Source organism: Hesperophylax consimilis, chromosome 6 (assembly GCF_061612785.1).
Source record: "Hesperophylax consimilis isolate HC1 chromosome 6, BYU_Hcon_1.0, whole genome shotgun sequence".
In the NCBI taxonomy this organism is placed as follows: domain Eukaryota; kingdom Metazoa; phylum Arthropoda; class Insecta; order Trichoptera; family Limnephilidae; genus Hesperophylax; species Hesperophylax consimilis.
The window spans coordinates 22,150,040-22,173,936 of record NC_142841.1 but is presented as its reverse complement, the minus strand read 5'-3'; the positions used below and the strand labels follow the sequence as shown (position 1 = coordinate 22,173,936).

Below are 23,897 nucleotides of genomic sequence, written 5' to 3'. Positions count from 1 at the left end.
CTCATAACGAGCACATCCCATAGCGAGTAATTCACTTAGCAAAACTTATTGTGAAAAAATTGCTCTCTTAATAAGCGACATTTCGCATAACGAGTGACGCAGAAAGGGGTAGTCCCACCTCCATGTCACTCACTTGTGAGCCGGGACTTCCGCGCTAGTGCGTCAGTCTCGGGGTAGCACTCGTTCCGCTAGCACGTTAATGTCGCATGTGATTACACATTTTTCCAAACTGATGTTCAAACATTATTTGTAATTTTTTTGTGCAAAGTATAATAACCCTTTTTTTTTAATTATAATTTTTCTGGTACATACATTGGTATAATTTTACAATAAAGGAAACACTTTTTTTATTTTATATAAACAGTTAAAAAGTAAAGAATAATACATTTGGCAGATTAGCAGAAAGTGATTTCGAAGAGTTTGAAACAGTAACCGTGAAGTCTACAGTCAGCGAGAATGTGTCTTTGGCCAATACTATGGGACTTAGTCGAGAGCTGACCACTGAAGAACTTATGGAGTTGCATTGTGTTTCACATTGAGTTGAGTTTATTGAGATTGAGCAAATCGGATTGAGTTTAATGTTTCTAAATGTTTAATTTTGTCATTCACTAGGGCGAGTCATACCTGGTATTACCGGTATACAATGGACGCCCGAAGTTTAAGACGTGTCTCGACAATGAAGGATCTTCGAATCATGTTTGATAGTAGGCTGACATTTCATGCTCATACTGAGACGGCGTGTAGCACTTCACTGAGAATTCTGGGCTTTGTTCTACGCACTGCAAGGAATTTTAGAGATAACCGGGTGCTTATAGTTTTATTTAATTCCTTAGTAAGGAGTAGACTTGAAAGTTCGTCGGTGATTTGGAGTCCACACCAGGTAAAGTATTCTCTCATGTTGGAGAGAGTTCAGAAGAAATTCTTGAGATTTCTCTACATGAGGGAGTATGGCTACTACCCATGGTTCTATCCCACTGATTTTGGGTATGCTCGGAATGAACTATCTACGGGTCAGGAGAGATGTGCGAATTGCTACACATTTCTTTAGACTGATTCGTGGATGGTTTGAGAACTCGGTCATCATGGAGAGCATTCATTTCTATGTTTCCGATGGTTATCTACGTCACCGACAACATACACTATTTTATCTCCCGGCCTGCAGAACTAACTTTCCAATGGTCATGCCTGTGGGGAGAGCAATCTTGCTGTTGAACAGAATCAATTCGGATATTGACATTTTTAGCATCAATGAAGCTTCCTTTAAAGGCAAGCTCTATTATTACTGGTATAGTTGATATATACACTGTTAATATCAATCTAAGAATTCTTATTACAAAAATATTTTAAAAACGCATTGAAATTAACAATTTTGTAATGTTTTTGAAATGAATAAACAGAATTTAATTGAATTGAATTGAAAAACAGCAATAAGTTATGGAGGAGAGTTTGTTAGGGGAGGAGGAGGAAGTAGCAGAGCAACAAACAACAAGTAGAAATGGGAAACTGTTGCATCGTACATTGAGAAGCATCACCCCAATAAGGAGGTGGCTATGCATTCTACAAATTTATTCAATGATAATGCTGTGTCACATTTTCACCGAATTTTGACAAAAACGGCAAAAACGAATGTCTCTAAACAGCTTTCAAGTAAAAAATAATTAATTATTTGTCATAAATAATAAAGCAGTTATTTCGATTTTTTATTGTCTTTTGCAAATCGTAATCGCATTCCCGATTGCTACGCTCCTTAACAGTTTATAATTTTATTAAAATAAATGTTACAAATAAAAAAGGCGAGTATATTTTTTGGCATGGAACTCATTATCACATTTTACATTGATTCATATGGGAAAAATTGTTTCACTTAAAAAGTGTTTCACATAAAAAGTAAGATTCTGAAACGAATTATGCTCATTATAACAGGTTCCAATTCCTGCAAACCAATCCCAGGATTGAAACCAGAGAGAGAAGAGGTTCCACAGTATATAAATTTTATTTTTTTGTTTTACTGAGGATTGAACCTTCATCCCCAGGCACTGGATCTTAACTGCTGTGTAATTTTAAAATGGCTTTTAAAACTAGTAAAAAATACATTAAAAAAGTGGTTTGACTGAGGATTGAACCTTCTTCCCCAGGGATTGACTAAGAATCATGAATCGCATTATCACTTAAGCTAACTCGTAATTGGATGTTACCGAGATTTATTTTATATATTAACTACTGTAATTTTTTATAATGTCATCCAATTGCATATGTGCGCGCATGAGTAGCCACCAAAAGTTGACAAAATGCATTGTCATTGAAAACGAGTCTACCAGCAAAGTTTCAGCTCGATCGGATGTCGGGAAGGGGTTAATTTCGTTTTCCAAGATTACGTTTCATTAATTAATTTATTTACGAAAACAAAATTAGTGAAAAAGAGGACCACTTTTGTAACTATTTAGATTTCATAATTTTTTAGTGTCAGCATAATACAGCATCCATTGTTTTTATAACAATGCAAATAAGATCATCTGAAATAGTAAGGGATCTTTTTCGTGGTTTAGCTCGTTCATTAGTAGTGAAACAGTGCTTAAAAACGGTTGTATTAAAAAAAATATTTGGTGTTTTAATTTAAAATTTCAACACTTCCAAAGAAATTTAAGGTATTTATAATAATTTTTAATAATTAACTATGTATCATTATTATGAGCTATAAAAAGAAAGGGGTGACTTAAATATGCAAAGCTCACGCTTACCGACATTATTAATTTGAGAAGGAAAATTAGTTGATATTAAATAACTGGCCAAGACCCATGATAAATCACGGGATATTATAATTGTTGGATTTGTTAAGCTGAAAGTATTTGCAAAAATATTTACCTCGAATGAACACCTTAGTAAAACTGAAAAATTACAACATTTCTCAAAATAATTAAACAAAAGAAATATGCATTTCAAATATAGAATTATTAATTAATTAAACTTTGGTACCTAGTTTATCGCTTGTCTGAATCGTTCCGATAATCAGTTCTAATTTTGAAAATCAAAGCAAATCCCAATTCTGGAGGTTATTGGAGTTACTCCATACACCACGATATTATTATTTTTAATATCGAATTTAATTAAAGCAGTGATCAAAGGAACATATTTCGATTCAGTATTTGAGAAACACTGCAAGGAGAAAAATTACTGAAATAACTCTTTTTTATAGAGCTATATTTGACTGATCTTTTTCTTCATTTCATACTTAGATATTGCAGAATCGTGTAATGGAGTTTTATTCGCCTCAAGAATGTTCAATAAACTCTCCAAATTTTTTTTTTTTTTCAGGATTCAGTTTTACTAAAATGAGCAAGTTAATTTGGGTGATTCTGATATTCACACTATATCACAGTAAAATGATTATGTGTTCAAATAGGAGGGATGGTGAAGTCAAACCCAGCGAGGTGATTTACTCACTAGAAATACCCGAATACATTAATTTCAAGGGAACAGCTCATAATTTACCAACAATTATACGCGAACGACTCATGATAAGTTGGCCGCATTTGAACCAACTGTATAAAAATGTGCCACAACAAAATCACAGACAGCCAAATGTATTATTGAAAGAGAAGATTGATACTGATTTTTCAGCAACTAATACGGTCAAATTACAACTGAAATCAGTAGAACCTTTAGGAATGGAACTGATGAATTTTTTAGAACCTTCAGAAACTAATGCAGAAACAACATTAAAGAATACTGTGGAATATTTAGATTTTTATTTTGATGAAATTAAAACAATGGCAAATCCAGTAACAGAACTGTTGAATACAGTAGGACCTTCCGAATCTTATGATGGAATACAACAAACGGAAAAAGTGGAATCAACAGAAACTATTGCAGAAACAAAACTACTGAATACTGTAGAACCATCAGCAGCGTATCTAGAAATAGAACAAATGCAAACAATAGAACCATCTGAAACTATTACAGTAACAGAACTATTGCATATTGTAGAACCTTCAAACGTTTATTATGGAATAGAACAAATAAACACAAATAATACTTTACAGACTAATGCGGTAACAAAATTACCGAACACAGTTAAACCTTCAGAATCTTATGAAGGAATTCAACAAATGGAAGCAGTGAAACCAGCAGAAACTATTGCAGAAACAAAATTACTGAATACTGTAGATCTGTCCGAAGCTTATGTAGAAATAGAACAAACAGAAACAACAGAACCATCAGAAAGTATTACAGTAACAGAACTAGTGAATACTACAGAACCTTTAGACGTTTATTACGTAACAGAACAAATAAACACAAAGGATACTTTACAGACCATTATGACAAAACAACTAAGCACAGTTGAACTTTCAAAAATTTATATAGCAACAGAACAATTGGAAACAATGGGACCATCGGAGAGTGTTGCGGAAATAACATTATTAAATACTGTAGGACCTTTAGAGGTTTATTCAGTAACCGGACAAAGGAAAACAATGGAACTTTTACAAACTAATGTTGCAATAGAACCAACGCAAATCGCAGCTGATAAAATAACAGAATTATTGCATTCAGTAAAAGTAGAATTGAAGAATATTTTGGAACCTTCAGAAGCGAATGCAGTAACAAAACTATTGAACAATGTAGAACCCTTGGAAGATTATTCAGTAACAGAAGAGATTAAAACAATGAAACCTTCAGAAATTAATGCATCAACAGAACTAACAAAAACAATGAACATTTTACAAACGAACGCCATAACAGAACTAATGCAAACAGTTGAATTTTCAAAAGCTGATACACTAACAGAACCATCCATTATAGTAGAAACTTCAAAACTTTATTCAGAAGAAATTAAAACAATTGAACCCTCAGAAATTAATGCGGAAACAAAACTATTGGATACTGTAGAATCTTTAGGCATTTCTTCAGCAACAGAACAAGTGCAAATAATGAAACCTTTAAATATTAATGCTACAAGAGAACTTTCAGATACTGTTACAGTAACGGAAACTACAGAACTGATAAAAGAACAGAAAACAGTGCATTCTCCTATGGAAATTAATGCCCAAGAAAGAATACTTAGGCCTTCTACATTACTTGACGAAGTAACAAAACAAATTATTAATTTAGAACATTCAGAGTCTGGTAAAGTAACAGAAAAAGATACTGATTTAGAAAGAATATTTAAATCTTTCAAAGATTACATGACTGACCATGTGAATATGGTTAGGTCCTCAAAACAAAGAATATCCAATTTTTCAAAAGATGATAACACTGAAAGTAAGACAACAAATAAATATATTCATGGTGAAAACGATAATAACAGAGAAATAATAAATATGGCGACTTCATTAGAAAATCTCACCGCTTCAGAAATTTATCTAGTGACGGAAAAATACCAAAGTCTAGACGAAACTTTATCTGTGCTCAATGTTTCAAAATCTATAAATAACGTAAACTCTTTGAAAGATGATGTAATAAACAAACTGATGAAAGAAATTTACATCGCTGATTTCAAGGAAATGAGAACAATCTCTACAGTAGAAAAAGACATTGTAACTGAAAAAAACACTAGAACATTTGAGGGTTCGGAATATGTAAGCCCAACAGAACAAAGAAATAAACTTGAGGCAACGAAAACTGAAGAAATTACAAACACAAATATAAACACTTTGTTGGAAGAAGCTAGTTCATCATCAGAATCTGAAATCATAGTAGGTTCTGAAATTGATATTACAACAAATTCTGAAATTGGTTTCACAACAGATTCAGAACTTGACATTGCAACAGATTGGGAAAATGATATCATAACACATTCGAAAATTGATGTCACAACAGATTCGGAAATCGAAATCATGACACACTTGCAAAATAAAATCGCAACACAACCAGAAGTTGCTATGATATCAGACGTCGAAGATTATAAAAGAAGGTATCAAAATAATATGCCAACCAACCTACAACGTTATATGACAACCAAACCAGAATTTGAGATAACCCAACGACTAGAAGGCGATAAAACAACAGACTACAGAGTTTATTTGACAGCACACCAAGAAGATTATTTAAGAAGTATAAAAATTAATGTCGAAACAACTTCCGAGATTGATATGACAAGATATTCTGAAAGTGATATGACAACAGATTCGGAAATTGATATGACAACAGATTCGAAAATTGATATCAAAACAGATTCGGAAATTGATATCATGACACACTTCCAAAATAACGTCGCAACAAAACCAGAAGTTGCTATATCAGACTTCGAAGATTATAAGACAACGCATGAAGATAATATGCCAACCAACCTACAACTTTATGTGACAAACAAACCAGAATTTGAGATAACACAACGACCAGAAGGCGATAAAACAACGGACTACATAGTTTATTTGACAGCACACCAAGAAGAATATTTAAGAAATTCAAAAAATAATGTCAAAACAACTTCTGAGATTGATATGACAAGAGATTCTGAAAGTGATATGACAACAGATTCGGAAATCGATATGACAACAGATTCGAAAATTGATAACAAAACAGATTCGGCAATTGATATCATGACACACTTCCAAAATAACGTCGCAACAAAACCAGAAGGTGCTATATCAGACTTCGAAGATTATAAGACGACGCATCGAGATAATATGCCAACCAACCTACAACTTTATGTGACAAACAAACCAGAATTTGAGATAACACAACGACCAGAAGGCGATAAAACAACGGACTACATAGTTTATTTGACAGCACACCAAGAAGAATATTTAAGAAATTCAAAAAATAATGTCAAAACAACTTCTGAGATTGATATGACAAGAGATTCTGAAAGTGATATGACAACAGATTCGGAAATTGATATGACAACAGATTCGAAAATTGATATCAAAACAGATTCGGAAATTGATATCATGACACACTTCCAAAATAACGTCGCAACAAAACCAGAAGTTGCTATATCAGACTTCGTAGATTATAAGACGACGCATCGAGATAATATGCCAACCAACCTACAACTTTATGTGACAAACAAACCAGAATTTGAGATAACACAACGACCAGAAGGCGATAAAACAACGGACTACATAGTTTATTTGACAGCACACCAAGAAGAATATTTAAGAAATTCAAAAATTTATGTCGAAACAACTTCTGAAATTAATATGACAACAGATTCTGAAAGTGATATGACAACAGATTCGGAAATTGATATGAAAACAGATTCGAAAATTGATATCACAACAGATTCGGAAAGTGATATCATGACACAACCAGAAGTTGCTATGATATCAGACGTCGAAGATTATAAAAGAAGGCATCAAAATAATATGCCAACCAACCTACAACGTTATATGACAACTAAACCTGAATTTGAGATAACGCAACGACCAGAAGGCGATAAAACAACAGACTACAGAGTTTTTTTGACAGCACACCAAGAAAATTATTTAAGAAATTCAAAAATTAGTGTCGAAACAACTTCTGAGATTGATATGACAACATATTCGGAAATTGATATGACAACAGATTCGAAAATTGATATCACGACAGATTCGGAAATTTATATCATGACACACCTGCAAAATAAAGTCGCAGCACAACCAGAAGTTGCTATGATATCAGACGTCGAAGATTATAAGACAACACATCATGATAATATGCCAACCAACCTACAACTTTATACTACATCCAAACCAGAATTAGGGATAACGCGCCCAGAAGATGATAAAACAACAGACTACAGAGTTTATTTGACAGCACACCAAAAAGATTATTTAAGAGATTCGGAAATTAATGTCGAAACAACTTCTGAGATTGATATGACAACAGATTCGGAAATTAATATCATGACAGACTTGCAAAATAACATCGCAACACAACCAGAAGTTGCTATAACATCAGACTTCGAAGATTATAAGACAAATCATGATAATATGCCAACCAACCTACAAATTTATACGACAACCAAACGAGAATCTGAGATAACGCACCTAGAAGTCGATAAAACAATGGACTACAGAGTATATTTGACAGCACACCAAGACTATTTGAGAGATACGGAAATTGATATCAAAAGAATTTCTGAAATTGATATCACAACGGATTCTAAAATGAATATCACAAAAGATTCAGAAATTGATTACACAAATTCGAATATTGATATCATGACACACTTCCAAAATAACATTACAACACAAAGCGAAGTTGGTATGACATCAGACTTCAACGATTATAAGACATCACATCAAGATAATATGCCTGCCATCCTACAACAACATGATATGACAACCAAACCAAAATTTGAGATAACACGCCCAGAAGTTGACACAACAACAGACTACAGAGTATATTTGACAACACACCAAGAAGAATATTTGACAACAAAACTTGGAGATTATAGTACGAAAGACCTAGAAATTTATAGGATCATAGAACCAAATGGTGATTCAGCAACAGAATTACACAAAGTTATGAAAGATGAAAATGATGATTTAGAAACAAATGAGACGGAACAAGTTAATAAAATTCTAGTGGAAACTGATGTAACCACACACCGAAAAGATTATGTTGAGTCTTCGGAGGACAGTTTAAAAATAGAACAAGGAAATAACCATGAATTTTCAGTGAAACCATCAACTTTGAAAGGCAATAGAGTTGTCTTTCCTGATTTTATAAATCAAATGGAAAGGGATGTAACTACACAAGACAAAAAGACGCCCACTTCTACAGAATTGAATGAAGGACGAAATAGAAATGCTGTTCAAGATTTAAGAGCCAATTTAATGACAAAACATATTATAAAAAATGATAATAATCAGCAACTCGCAGCCCATCAAAATAATGAAATCGATCAATCAGTAAAAAATTATGTCAACCCTCTCTCTTTTAAATTTGAAGACATTAGGAGTGATAAGTTTTCTGATATGGTAGCTGTTGAAAGTGTTGACAGTTCAGATTTTGTGTTAAAGAATACAATACAACAACTGAGAGATCCCACGGTAAAAGCTTTAGAATCTCTCACTAAACCAGCAGTACAATATGCAGAACAGCTTACTTTGTTCAATGCTTCTTCGATTGCAAAACCTCTACTCAAAAATATCCCGAAATTGCTGGTGAATGTAGTGAATGGTGTATTTGACATGAACCTGAAAATGTTAGAAGACAATGACGATTCAATTGATGTACAACCTCTGCGGACTGATGTTTATCAAAGTCAGAAAAACAATTGGAATACTCCAACTTATCAACAAAATTATAACACAAATTTCGGACCGAATTCAATTCCTTATGTTGGACAGAATTTCAACCCCAATTTTAGACAGGGTTTAAACTCTGATTTTGCTCACAATTCAAACATCAATTTTAAACAGAATGTACATCATAATTTTGGACAGAATTCAAACCCTTACTTTGGTCAGAATTCTAATTCCAATTTTAAACAGAATGCACAAAGTATACCTACTGCATATCCAAATGGTATAGAAAAGGAGAAAAGGTATTATAATAATTTTTACACTAATAACCAGAATTCAGACGCTAATAATGACATTAAACATTCCTATCAACAGAATCAAATTTCTTCAAAAATAAATGCACCAACACATATCTCAAATAGTTTTGAAAAACAGAGAAATGCAAATTCTGAAATTCATTCTGATAATATTTGGATTCATGGCGCCCAGTAAATAATACAAGAAGCAAAATAGAAAATGGCAGTAAAAATTCTACAGCAGAATTGGATAATCTATAAGCTTTTTTATAACAAATTTCAATGAAATAGTGTCAAGCAAAGGTAAAAATGTCACTAAAGCCAATTAAATAATAAACTTTTTTATTTTTTGAAAACTTAATGAGTAAAACCGGTTTATTAAAACCAGTTTGACCGGTCGGTGGCTAAGTTGACATTGCGTTTGGGTCCCACCCAGGCGTAGTGTGTTCGATGACTCGGCTGGCTAAGTCCTCCATCACAACACAAGCAACATTTTCCGCTTGTCAGGTTATCTGTAACACGGGAATGTTTGTCATTCTTTTAAAAAAAAAAAAAAAACCTCCAATCGTAATATATAATCGTTGAAGAGAATATTAGCGACTCTCAAACGAAAATTTGAAACAGAAAAAGATTCATTTGAGAAAAGCCCCGGCAAGGCTAAGGTCCTGGATTCATTTCCCCAGATGTGACCGAACCTTTTTCTGTTTGAAATTTTCATTAGAGTTGCAAATATTGTGTTCAATGAATAATAACAATTATGTACCTAGTTTTGAAACTGCACAGCTGTTGAAACATCAGTATTTATTTTGTATGGCTTTGGGTTATTCTTCGAGTATAATTTTTATAATAAATAAATATATTATATTTTATATAATAAATAAATATATTATATTTTATATAATAAATAAATATATTATATATTTTTTTTTTATTGTTTGTTTTTGGGGTGTTATGCCGTGTTGCGCTAACTCCTTCTTTAGCCGACGTTTCGGACAGCCTTGCAGTGTCCATCATCAGGGCAGATCCGGTAGATCCGAAGATGTGTAAATTTTGGTTGTCGAGTTTGTGCTTATTTGTTTGTGGCCTGGGCCCGTCCAAGTGCGAAATGCCAACGGAAGTGGCGACATCTTGTGGCGAATTCTGAAAGCACAGTATTTATGTTAGCCTGGGGCCCGTCCAAGTCCGAAACGTCGGCTAAAGAAGGAGTTAGCGCAACACGGCATAACACCCCAAAAACAAATAATAAAAATGCTTTTGGCCGTGAGAATCTAAAAACTTACCATATTATATTTTATATAAATATGCATTATTTTGTAATTATGTAGTAGATTAAAATAAATGTACAAATATGTATATCTGAAAAGATTTGCTTTATTTATTACACCAAAGAATAAAAAAATATTTTAAATACTTTACTGTGAAATTGTGAAAGATATAAGAACACAATGCGTAATTATGTAAAAAAAAAATATTTTTCTATCGTCGCTTCTTGCCTCCTTTGGCTTTGGCTGAATTCTGTGACGCGCTCGGCTGCTGGTGAACTTGTTGCTCGGTGGATCTAAAAAGAAATATTATATTTAAACATGTTCATCATGGAACCTAAAGACATAGCCGAACACACAATGACAACCCTGGTGAAATTTGTCAAAGGGACTGGGAAACTATCGAGGGAATAAGGTAAACACGGGAGAAGCACAACGGGCCTAAGGCCTGAATGCTTAAAGGAGACGGGCAGACCGGTTCCTTACCAATAAAAAATGCAGTAATAATCATTTACACAAAGGGTCGGAAACATTTATCAGCATAAAAAACCGTAAATAGTAAGATTCTACTGCGGTATGAAATAAAAAAAACCAGCCGGCCAACCACCTCATATAATTAAGTCTTTTGCACAGATACAACGATGAAATTAAATTATATTTTATTTTTGAAATAACTTAATGAGTAAAACCCCAAATTGTAATATTTAATCATTGAAGAAAATATTAGAGGCTCTCAACGAAAATATGAAACAGAAAAATCTGAATGTGGACAGGTTCAAATCACGGAGCATATTGTTGAAAAATGTCTACACCTACCAGCTTTTGAGGACTTAAAGCGATGTTGTACGACGCAACTTATTGAGATTTGAGCTGATCACCCCGAGTTCAAAATTGATAAGGAGAAAAGAGAGAGAGAGAGGGGGAGGGGAGGTTTACAATAGGAAAAAATTTAGCAGAGGATCTATCAAAAAGGTTTTTTGATTATTGATAATAACTTGTTGTATCTAAACAATAAAAGTGGTTAAAACAATGTTGGTTATTATTTTTAATTATTTTTTTTGCTTTTTGTCAGTTACATTGGGACGTTCTTTAACATGACATCTGGAATATTTAAAACAGTTCTACCAAAAATGTTGCATAATATTGGGCAGTTGAATTTATCCTAAATTGTGTTATATTTCAGCAGAACTGTTTGTCAAGATTAATCTTGAGGGCCCTTAAGGGCATGGAGGATTTTTAATTATCGTCAAAGCCCAGTACTAGTTGCCACAGTGTAGAAAATAATATCATTTTGAATTAATGTAATAATAATTACTTCATATTCTGTCTCGTCTTCAGCTTAGGAATGGTCTCCCCCAGATAGAGCAGAAGGGAATCTCTAGACGGGAGTTCGGGTTTGACGGGACTTCCGTCATCATTGCGTAGCTGGACTCGTATGCGTCCTCTCTGAAGGAATTCCTGCAATATACAAAGCATTATTTTAAAAAACTTGTATTCATACTGGCAATACTGAGGGGGTGCTTCACTCTCAATTCTAAATTTTTTAAAAGGAACTCTCAAACGGCAAACAATTATGTATTTGTTTATTGAGTGTGTGGTCCAAAGCGTCGCATTGTTTCGGACCCATGCATCGCAGGTTCAATTCTTCTGCTAGCCACCTCCGTCATTGCACAAACAACATTTTCCACTTTTAATGGTGGGAGTAGGAAGAATTCAAATACTATCAGGTTATTCATTCAAACATGGGAATTTTTCAAACATTTAACTAAAAAATGATTGCAAAAATTGCCTATAAAATGATGAAAAATTGAATTCTTTAATTCTTCTTCTTCTTTTGTATGGAGGGGGGGTCAGAGGGGGACATCTAGGTCTGCGAGCCAGTCTAGGGCCTCAAGCGTCGCCATGTGAACTTCATCAATCCCGCCGGGGAAAGAATGGAGCGGGTATTTTTTGATCACATGTTCGGTGGTCTGCACCGCACCACATTCACACATCGCCGACTCTTTAAGGCCCCATCTGTGCATCATGTGGGGATAGCGGCTATGGGAGCACCTTAACCTATTGATGGCGGACCAGGTTTTGCGAGGCAAAGAGAACCCAGGCTGTCTCTCGGTGGGGTCCTGTATGAGATGGGCATTTCCCACGTTGGTCGTTTGCCACTCAAGTTTCGACCTATCTTCAGGGTGAGAGGTAATCGGAGGAGCCTCTCTCCTTTCGCCCAGAAGGGCTTTCGGGACTTCAAGCGGCATGCCGGGTGGGAGACGATATCTTCATGCAAAGGTATTGTGTTTTTTTGCAGCGCCTTCTTGTATTCTCTCAGTGTTGCAATTTCTCGCCTGATGTTTGCAAGTACGGGGAGCCAGGGGAGAGGAGTAGATTTTGAAGTCCCGCTGATGGTTCGCATTAAATTCTTTAGTGGCCTATATTTTATGATATAAAACATAACTAAATAAAGTAGTACATATCCGTACTAGATATTTGCTATATTTTTCGATTAAACATATATTATTCAGTTTGGTTAAGTATTTTGGTCTCAAATCAAGATTTACGTTTTGTATGAAAACAGCCGCGTAGCCGTTCCCCTTAAATATTGTTGGTTAATCTGACAGTATACAGGCAACTCGCATTGTAATATCACTATTCAGTTCAGTAAAATAAAATCTGCCTACCATTTACTAATATCTGTTTTACAAGGCTGCGTAAAAAACTTAACTAAAAATCCCAAATGGGATAAACAAAAGATCAGGCTTGTATTCAAAATGGATCAATCATTACCTTGCTCCTTTCACGTGGGTAAAGTTTGTTTTCCACACCGACATTCATTCCGGCAGAAACGAGGACATCCCTTATTTCCTGGTGAGTTGGGTTATCTATGCATTTCTCCTTTGCCATCCGTCTGCCCTCGGCAAGCGTTTTCTTACTATTCAAGTATGCCGGATAGATGCATACCCATCTGTAATACAGAGAAAATTGTGTAATAGACTGTCTGAAGCATGTTCAATTGATAATAGTTTAAAAGATCTATGCCAGAAAGAGAAACACATACGAGTTGCTGTTAAAATGTGAATGAAAAGTAACACCAATATGAACATAATCGATGTATGAAAAGTTTAGATAAGGTTATTAAACAATCCATGTTACAACACTTTAACTATAATATTTACATAGTTTACGTGTTGTTTTACATACCTTTCTTTATCGCTGTGTTTTTTGTCAGGTGACCAAGATGTCAAAATACCAGCCATTTTTAGAAATAACTATCACGAAAATGTTACGCTTATTTATATGTAAATATATATTGTTTGCAAATGCTATTAATATTTATACTCTAACTCTAACTCTAACTCATTGACATATTGACCAATACGGCAAAAACATGTGAAGGGGGAAAATAATAGCGAAACGTCACTGGTGTCAGTGTTGTTAGCTGTCGCCATAAATAAACCAATCACGCTGTCGCTCTCACTGCCTGTCAAAGACAACAATGTAAAATATTATTTGTATGGAGCAACATTAAACGATAACGGGTACCATTCACCAAAATTACAAAATTGACCAATAATAAAAAATCAAAGCTTTTGATGTCCCTTGTTGTCCCAATAAGGTCATAAAATGTTTGTGATGTGTTCTTCGGTATACACATAGACATCCAAATTGATTACTCTATCAATAACGGAAAGGAAGACAAACCCAATTTTGCGAAGCGTGGGAGGCGGCGTGAAGGTTTCCTTTTCTGCAATTTGTCAATAAAAGAATCTGACAGTATGCGGGCAACTCGCAAATGTAATAATAAAATGTGTAGTGCGCTGTCTCAAGCCTTTGCCTTACTTTAACGAACTTGACTTTTCTGCGCCTACTATTTCAATGTGTATTCGTCGGTTGTCAATGTATGACTGATGTTGTTGTCTATCAATTTGTATATCTATGGGGGTACAAGAAAATCATAAACCAATATTTTATTTATTTTCCACATCATCTCATTTGGCAATAGAAGGTCTGTGATAATATTATAGTTTGGACGACAGCGCGTTTAAATCTGAAATGATAGTCATTTTAAAAAAGTTGTTGACGCTCCTTGAAACATGTGAAGAAATGCGGGGCACATTTAAAACATTATTTTCAAAATTTGCCTGTAACGTAAGTGGCGAGTTGGCCCACGTCGCGTCGTGTAGTTTTTGATGAAGTTCTTAGTATTTAAAATTTTAAAATTATTAGTAGATGAATCAATTGTTTATCGAAGAAAGTTTGAAAAAAGAATATTGTCATTGAGACGTGTAGAAAGTTTTTTGGAGAGATTTTGTTTTTCCTTTTTCGTTTTTTTTCATGTTAAAGTTTCTATGCAGGAAATTTTGTTTTTTTTTTTTTAATTACAAACCTAATTTTTTGGACGCAAGACCGGAGCCCTGAGCAAACGGCGCCTGGCGTTAGTAAAAAGGGCGCTGTGTTAGAACTACTATCGAACCCGGGAGTGGTTTATTTATGAACCCGTGTCACCATCCCTTTATGATCGCGAATGACAGTTGTTGCGAGTTGATGGTTTATCTATGGATTAAATTCAAGATTATTGTCAATTATTGTCTACGGTCCCTCACACATGTTTATAATAGATTCGAAGCGGTGTAAATGTATATTTTTTGCAGTTTCCCGATTTCGGTTCATATAAAACGCGGTTGCTTTCCGCAGACGCTGTTATTGATTTCGCCGGTGTAATTTACTTCATTTGTGCTGTGTACCGTGAGTGTAAAAATGTCTAAAAAAATTCCCTACACGAAAACAGGGGATGCTGAGCAAGATGAGGTAAGTCACTTCAATACTGTAAACAACAATCATACTAATCAGTTAAAAATATGCGGTTATTTCATTATTTAAATTCCAAGCTAAACCAACAGTCTAAAAATACACATTGCGAGGTACTTATTTTTGTTTTTCTATCAATGTTTTTCTTAAATCTGATAAATATTCCGTCACCCACATAAATATTTTCAAGATGTATTTTTTTTAAAGTAAGCGATGACGGTAGGTACTTACTATGTAAATATTTGTTTTTATTAATACATTTTGCTTTGTTATCTTGAATGGGAGCATTTTGACTGACTGCTTATTTTATTACTTCTTTACTAAAAGATTTTTGAATTAATTGCGCAATTAGTTTGATCTCTGACATCATTTAATTAAAGATCTCCCATGCAACTGACTATGGCTTATAAAAACTACATTCCTTTGATTCATTAATCTCAATTAATTGCTAAAGAACGAATTTGTATTCAACTTTTTTTATTGGCATTGAAGCCTTGTTTGTAAAGTTCCGACCATTAATTAATTAATTATTAATTGCATTTGGTATAGAAGAGTCAGTTTACTCGGTAAAATTGTTCTATTCTGCCTCATTCTTAATACACATATATTATTGAAATAACAATTTTCTTCAACATAATTACAATAAGAAACAACCATTTACATCAGGGGAGGGGAAAAATAATGCATTTGAAGTGAAATAACACTAAACTGCACTATATAAATGCTGTTATTATTAGTATTAACCTCTTGGTTGCCAGCGCACTCTTAACCTTTAGGTTGCGTTCAAATGTATGGATGATTTCACCTCCAATAATACTAAAACTGTAATTAAATATATATCTTAACTAATCATAAATAACTCAAAATAATTGTTTTAGGGCGAGGTTTGTGTAAACGAAATTAAATATTATGGAGCAGATAAAACATTGTTCTATCCACGCCGGCCAGGCAGTACCGGGCGGTACTTACGTCTGTTTGCGTTTGAATTTTTATATCACATTATTTGATCTATGCGTCCAGCATTTTTAATAAATAAGGATTTGTTTATGAACTTATTTACACGGTATGCCATCTTTACAACATTTTTCTTTAAACTTCGAGAATAATGATCAAATTTTTTCATAATGAAAGAATATATTTAAAAAAAATATCAATTAAATTAAAAAATCCGTTTTCTGGGCACTATATTAGTTAAAATATTATATTTATATTAACACATTGTAGTCGGGCGCTTCAAACAATAGACTCTAGCCTATAGCGGGTGTTTTTCGCGATTAGCGCAAAAATATATCGCTTTCTTAAAATTGACACAATTTCTAAACCAAATAATATTTTCGATTGAAATTTTCAAAGAAATCAGATATGACATTTGATCATCAAAAATAAATTATAATTGCTTTGATTACATCATAATTTCACCACATTTCAAAGCTGAATATAAAAACCTGATATTAACACACTTTAATCGGGAAGGGTAGTTCTACCCGTTTGGTCGATTGATGCTTAACGTCGCGAAGGGTATTTCTACCTTCTGCGCCCGCCTCATTTCAATGGCAGAAAAGAAGAAATTATCCAATGATTTTATATCAATATTATATACCAATCTCTTTGTAAAGGTTCCAACTATATGTACATAATTAACAAATTGCAATGCAAGTCTTTTTTTTTGTATTTATCTTGGAGTCTTTTGTGTACATCGATATTTCAACTAAAATAACCTATATTATTGAACATCTGAAACTTGCCTTTGAAGATCAACGAAATAAGAAATTTAGATAAAATATTCTGTTATTCTAATAATTCAATTCCTGGAATGAGGGTTTTTATGACCATGAAACCCGAAACAAATATCTCTATCTCTGTTCCGCACCCACTCAACTCCTAGGTGCGAGCGAGCGGAGAGTGTCGAGCCCATATAACAAAGCAGGTATTGGCAAACACAGTTAGGCGGAGTTAATTTTATTAGCACGTTCCAATGGTTTTGGTCCGCTGTACCGTGCGAGGGGCAATTGCACACGTGGTATTTGAATGGGTAATAATGTGTTACTCTGACGATACTAGAGATGTGGCAATTGTTTTTGTTTTTATAGTGATTTGGGCTTGGCGAAAATATAATAATTTGTAATTTTATAAAATTGAAACCTAGTTTATACTTAAAAAATTGAACCCTAATGACCCAACAATGACTTTGTTTTCGATTTATTAAGTTGCATTAGAAATAATACTTGGTTTTCGGCTAGAAATTTTATAGCTTGGGTATGCTGAGTTAGTATGTAGAAAATTTTATTAAAATATTTCCATTATTTTCGAAAATATAGCGTTTTAAAACAAATTAAAGAAATTCGCTCGGGACCTTTATTTTCGCCCGTTTTCAGCGGTCTGCCGGCGAAAAAATAACCCGATTAAAGTGTGTTAATTTAGTAAATAGCATTAAATATTTGAGAATTCCTTGTAAAAGATAACATGTTTATTCATATCATATAGTTATATAATAAATAATAATATATATTTGCCATGCCCGCAATTTTACAATCGCTGGTTGTGTGAAATCTGATCGCGTAAATATTGAACAGTGTCGCCTAAGGCCGAAGGCGAACACTCAATAACTCATAAGTTTAATTGCTTCTTGTCAAAAAAGAGTCTTTTGCGGTTGCCTCGCCTAATTGAAGAGCCCATTCCACTTATGAATCATAGTATTTATTCTTTCAAGGAATCAGTACACTTCGTATGTAGATAATCCATCACACACTTTATGTATCACATAAATTCCTCGAAGTATATGCTTGTATATAACAACAATGACAATTGAGTAAACAAAAACAAAAAAATAATTTTTGTAGGGATAAAGTCCTATACAATGCTAATATATTCAAATAATAAAATACCAAACAGTAAACAAAACAGTGCGAGCGGTATGAAAAATAGTCCAATACGTGAATGGACTCAAACTAATCTGGAGATTGAGATCGCATAAAAGCTCTAGTTTTGTGGCGACGCCTTTACAAGCGGCACACTAGCCAATCCGGACAAGGCATCTCAAATAACGTCGACAGACTGTCGCCTAGCACCCAGGTAGCAAATTACCCTTTAAGGCGTTTTATTTCACGCTGATAACAAACCCATATAATGCCGTTTCCCGCCAAAAACCGACAGTCGACAAAAACGGCATTTGCCGTGTCCCGACGACAATGTGTTAAAACACATTGTGTACCAATACATAAATTCTCTAAAACACGAAACGAGATGCAGCATAACATACACTGGTGGTAAATCTCAAAAAATAAATGTATTTTTTAAGGTGTAACAGCTCTAATGCATTATTATTAATTTTTTTTAAAAAATATTTATTTTTATTCCAGCGAAATTAGATTGTCAAATGAAATTCAAAATTGCTAAAAATCAGCCTAAAATGAAAAGCGGCGCACGGTTCGACTGATATCGCAGTAATCGTCTATTGCGCAGACGCGCCGAGCAAGATCGTTTGAAGAGACGTGGCAAATTTGAAACGAGCTGAAATGTAAAATCTGTCTCGGGCGCTTGAAATCCTTTCCCTAGATAAGCAAATAAATTTATTGAACATATTGATAGAGATGTCGCTAGAGATATGAATTGGGAATTTTTACGAATGAATTTTGTTTCTGTATCGTACTTGTACGCAATACAGCGAGGCCCCAAACCGAGAAATAACTATAGTTGGCTCCTGCGTGAGAGGCAAGAACAATGAAATTACTATAGATGCTTCCCGCCGGCTGGGGGGTTAGGGATACCATTAAAAAATTATTTCTCTGAATATAACTAGCCATTCTGGGGAAACTACTTATGCTAGATTACATACATATAGGTCTTTAACTTTATTTATTTATTTATTATTCATTAACGCCCTATCGAGCTTTTACAAGGAAAATTTACAATTTATGTGTGTAAGTCTAACAGGATACACTGATAATAGCTAACTTTATAAAAAAATAATTCAACTACTGTTGTGTTCGCACAACCAGTCTCCAACTCGTCTTGGAAGCAGTTTTATAAATAACAGGTTCTTTAATATTAATCAGCGATTTATTAATAACCCACGTATTATATTGGTGACTCATTAGTCGACCTAACTATAAACTTGCTAATTGGAATCTGGGCAAGAGAGATTGTCCGAGAGCCCTCGCACTGTCCATGGCGACAACCGGCCACTGGCTCCATCTTGCGGACCTCCCCGCAAGCTCCATGCATCGCCATCTGTGCGTGCATCTACAAAGCCTCCTAATACTATGATTAACATCAAATCCAAACAATAACACCTGATATCTCTAAATAGTAAAAAATAAAGTCGCTATCCGCGTCTGTCTGTTTGTGCCCTTAGTTCTTTTAAACTATGCACAGGATTTTGAAAGGGTGTTCACTATCATTTAGAGACATCTACATTACTAACGCTGTCTAAAACTTATGAGATACATCAAAACAATGTATTTCAGAATTGTATATCTTAAAAAGTCCTACAGAAAAGTCGGTGATGGTATATGTATATCTCCTAAAGATAACCCCCCCACAACGCCAGGTACACGTCAGCTAGTTAATAAAGCAAAGCATGGAATATAAAAGTAAATATGTACATTCGTATATGCATACAATTATTCATGTTTGTTGCAAACCAGTTACACTGAAAACAGGAAAATAATTTACTCGTAATGTATACTAATATTATAAAAGAAGAAAAATAATTTCAGTTCGCTGTCCTAGTTCTTGTATGTTCAATAGACCTTTTTTTTGCAAAACTGAGTTATGAATGCCAATATGTTCATTAGCCTATTGCGCATTAATAAAGCTCAAAAAAACATATTTTTTTGTTTTTAAGTGACAATTAAGCATTTTTTGAGTGCCAATATCCACTCACGGAACAATGTTTCAGTTCTTATTTGTTCAATCTCCTGGATATTGAACATTCAAACACTTGTTATGAATATAATATTTTTTTTAAAGTTCTTAGATATTTGTTCAACATCCCGCAGAAGGTTGAGGTCTTGAATGTTCAATCTCCACTGTCAACCAATCAGGAGCCGGCTAGTTAAAATGTGCGGCCATGTTGATTTTTAGTTGTTTTCTAACAACGAAATTGTTCCACTAAAAATACGTTTACTTGCGAATATATACTGTTATTGAACTAAAAAATGACTTCACCGACTCCAAAATCAATAAACCTTAGAACAGTAGCTCAATTAGAAAGGTAGGTCTTAAAATTATGTCTTTTATAGGCTTTTTCACCATATTTTACATGTACTTCTTGAATTTGCTAGGCAAATATACAGGATGCTTCATTTATTATTTATTTATTTACAAACTTAGGACTTTTACCTAAAATGAGTATTAATAAATTATATTAGTGCATTAAAACTTATTTTTATTCAAGAAATACAACAAAAGAGCCAGGAAATGGAAATGTGCAAAAAGTCGACTGCCTCATATAGTCTGATTGAAAGACATCTACGACACATATTTAGTCCGTTATCACTGCTGAGATCACTGATGAAAACGAAGTCCAAATATTTCAATTTTGAATTCATTCAATTAAAAGTTTCTGATTTTTTGTTTTTTTTTAGTCACATAAAAAACAATAAACATATTCTTATGTAGGAACTACAATAAAACCAACTAGGCAAACGACTAACAACAATAAATGTAATGTTAAATAGCGCACACCCATAACCCAAATCGCGGGATATTATAATTTTAGGATTTTAAGAGCTTAAAGTATTTAAAAAAATAATATTTTACTCACGATAATCAACATAAATAATAAGCTCACGGCAAATAAGACCTTCCGAAAGAAAAAAAAATCTTTCTAAAGTAAGTAAACTTTAAAAATTACATTTATCAAATGTAGGTAACGAAACAGTAAAAAAAAAAACAAATTTTCAACTGAAAATTGAACTTCAGTGATTTTACACATCACTCGGGTTTTTTTTTATGGAATACCGCATACAGTCTTCACTGCTCTCAACCTTCTGGAGCCAGTGAGACTATGGAATCCCCAATTGGGATATATTAGTATATTGTGAGGCTGAAGGTAGTGTGGAGGGGAAGGAGATGGAGATGAGAAAGAGAGGAAGGAGGATGAAGGAGAAGAGAGATGGTATGTGAGTATCTATTCAGATCTGATCACCAAACACGGCTAAAGCCATTTCAATTCTTATGGTGGTCTTTACACCATATCTTTCTCTCTGGAACATGCCACAAATAGACTATATGTTATTTTAAATGAATAATTTGTGAAATAACATAAATGAATCAAATAAAATTTACTTGCGCACGCCGGGATTTGAATCCGCGACCTCCGGATTTCTAGTCAAGAGTACCCCTAGACCACGGAGGCCGTAATATATACGATGTAAGAATATTTCACATCACGCATGCACCGACAACCGATAGTAGTATATTAGCGGTAGGTACCTTTGTACTTGTGCATTGTTTTCAAACTTCCAAAATATTTGATGATTTATATAGAGCAGTTTTTGTGAAAAATCAACTCAAGGACTCTGTTTGTATATTTTAAAGTAATACTTTAAGTCAACTACTAACTAAGATAAAAGTAAAGTATTTGAAATCTGAAAATCACCCTGTGTATACAATTTACCACTAATTGGCTAATTGAATAAAAAATACCTCAAACTTATGGGAGCCGAATTGTTCAATCTCCAGACGATATGTTCAATATCCAAAATAATCATTCATCATTTTCAAGCCATGTTCAATGTCCACCTTTAAAGTCATAATATGGGCATATTATAGCTTCAATCTTCGAAAAATGATCTTTAATATTTTTCTGTTACACATATGTACTAAACGAAATGACTAAAATCGAGAATTTTTTAGAATTTGCCTGTAAAAACAAAAAAAACCTCTCCTGTAAAATTTGCTAAATGGTCTATTGAACATACAAGAACTAAGGCAGCGAGTTGTATCTGTAGAAAAAACTAATTAATAAGTAATAGCTAAATACCAATGCTGTAATTAATATTGAAATAATATATAAAGCAATATTTTTATCACACATATTAATGACTGTATGCATGTTCCTGCATGCATACAGTCAGTAATATGTGTGATAAAAACTAAAAAGAAGTATGCGATGTACTTGTAGGAAGTTATAGAGACACGATTTAAAAAAAGACAAGAAATAATAAAACTTAATAATGAGCAAATAGGTCTAAAATTAGTTGCCTTTTGAAACCCACAAAATTATTAACACCAAATATTTTAATATGAAAAGTGATGAAACAAAAACTAGGTTAAATAGTTTAAATAGGAAACTATTAAACCTAGTTTTTGTTTCATCATTTTTAATGACTATATCAGTGGCGGCTCCAGGGGTCCAGAAGTGGAAGGTCAATCGAAAAAAAATGAATATGAAATGTTAATACTTATTGCTAATGTGTAATGAATATTATAAAAACACCAATGTATGTAATTAATTTGCCGGAACCCACCTATTCTGCAGCCGGTATAGTACAATATTGGTTAATTTAAGATTATTTATTTACACATATAACTAATTAGTGTTTTTTTTTTTTCAATTTTTTCTATTCAAAATTTTAATTTTAATTTGTATTAACACCAAACTCAGTCAATTTTTATCAGTATACTTAAAAAGTAATCAATGAAAGCCAAAGTACTAATACATTCATTTTATTGGACCCGCAAATGAACTGATAAAAATGATAACTTTTGTTTTTAATCACTTTATTTTTCTCTCTTATAACATAAACTAATTGTTACTTTATATTAATAGGTATGTCATGATTCAATGAATTGTTTACAATTTCTTTCGATATGATATCCACAGAATTTTACATTTTAAATTATTCCATGCAAATTACGTCAACAATGGCTAAACTTAATTACGTGTTCAAGATGGCTATCATTTATGACACAAAAAAATTATGACTGACATTTTTCACATCTCCCTCTAATACCTTAATAATCTTAGATGGTAGGTATCTCTATCTCACTGCGGTCATGTCCGAAAATCCCTTGAAAACACAGACATATGAATATATAGACTAGAAATTAAAGGTGAGGGGTAAAATCAACTGTTGAAGAACGAAGGGGGTAAAGCTGACTGTGATTCGTCAATAAATCAATCTGACAGTATATAGGCATCTCGCATTATAATATCACCATTTAGTTCTTAAAAGTAAAATCTGCTTTTGAATGAATAGACATTTTTACATGGGAACGCAAATTACTCGCCACGTTATGAACAAATATGCGAAGTCCAAATTCGGCAAAAAAAATTTCTTCTATTTTCAGAGTTGAATATTTTGTTTACGTATTTAGTTAAGACACTTTTATAAGTGTTCATAATTTACTTCCCAGTAACA

The 23,897-nt window shown here is 33.5% G+C and overlaps 2 protein-coding genes across 2 annotated transcripts in view; one reads left to right on the top strand and one right to left on the bottom strand.

Annotated features, from left to right (window-relative positions):
• Positions 1–10,820: 10,820 nt before the first annotated feature.
• On the bottom strand, positions 10,821–14,161 carry Srp19 (signal recognition particle 19). Its single transcript, XM_089632837.1, has 4 exons — positions 13,921–14,161; positions 13,507–13,684; positions 12,047–12,189; positions 10,821–11,027 (listed from the first exon to the last, which is right to left on the bottom strand). Exons 1-4 carry the CDS (start codon positions 13,974–13,976, stop codon positions 10,946–10,948), a joined length of 459 nt encoding a protein of 152 aa, XP_089488963.1. The 5' UTR covers positions 13,977–14,161; the 3' UTR covers positions 10,821–10,945.
• Positions 14,162–15,326: 1,165 nt separating this feature from the next.
• The window catches only part of qm (geranylgeranyl pyrophosphate synthase quemao), a 32,308-nt gene continuing 23,737 nt past the window's right edge, over positions 15,327–23,897 (top strand). The window contains exon 1 of the mRNA XM_089632448.1: positions 15,327–15,528. Coding sequence (XP_089488574.1) covers positions 15,478–15,528 — 51 coding nt within the window. The 5' untranslated portion in view covers positions 15,327–15,477. The remainder of the gene's footprint in view (positions 15,529–23,897) is intronic.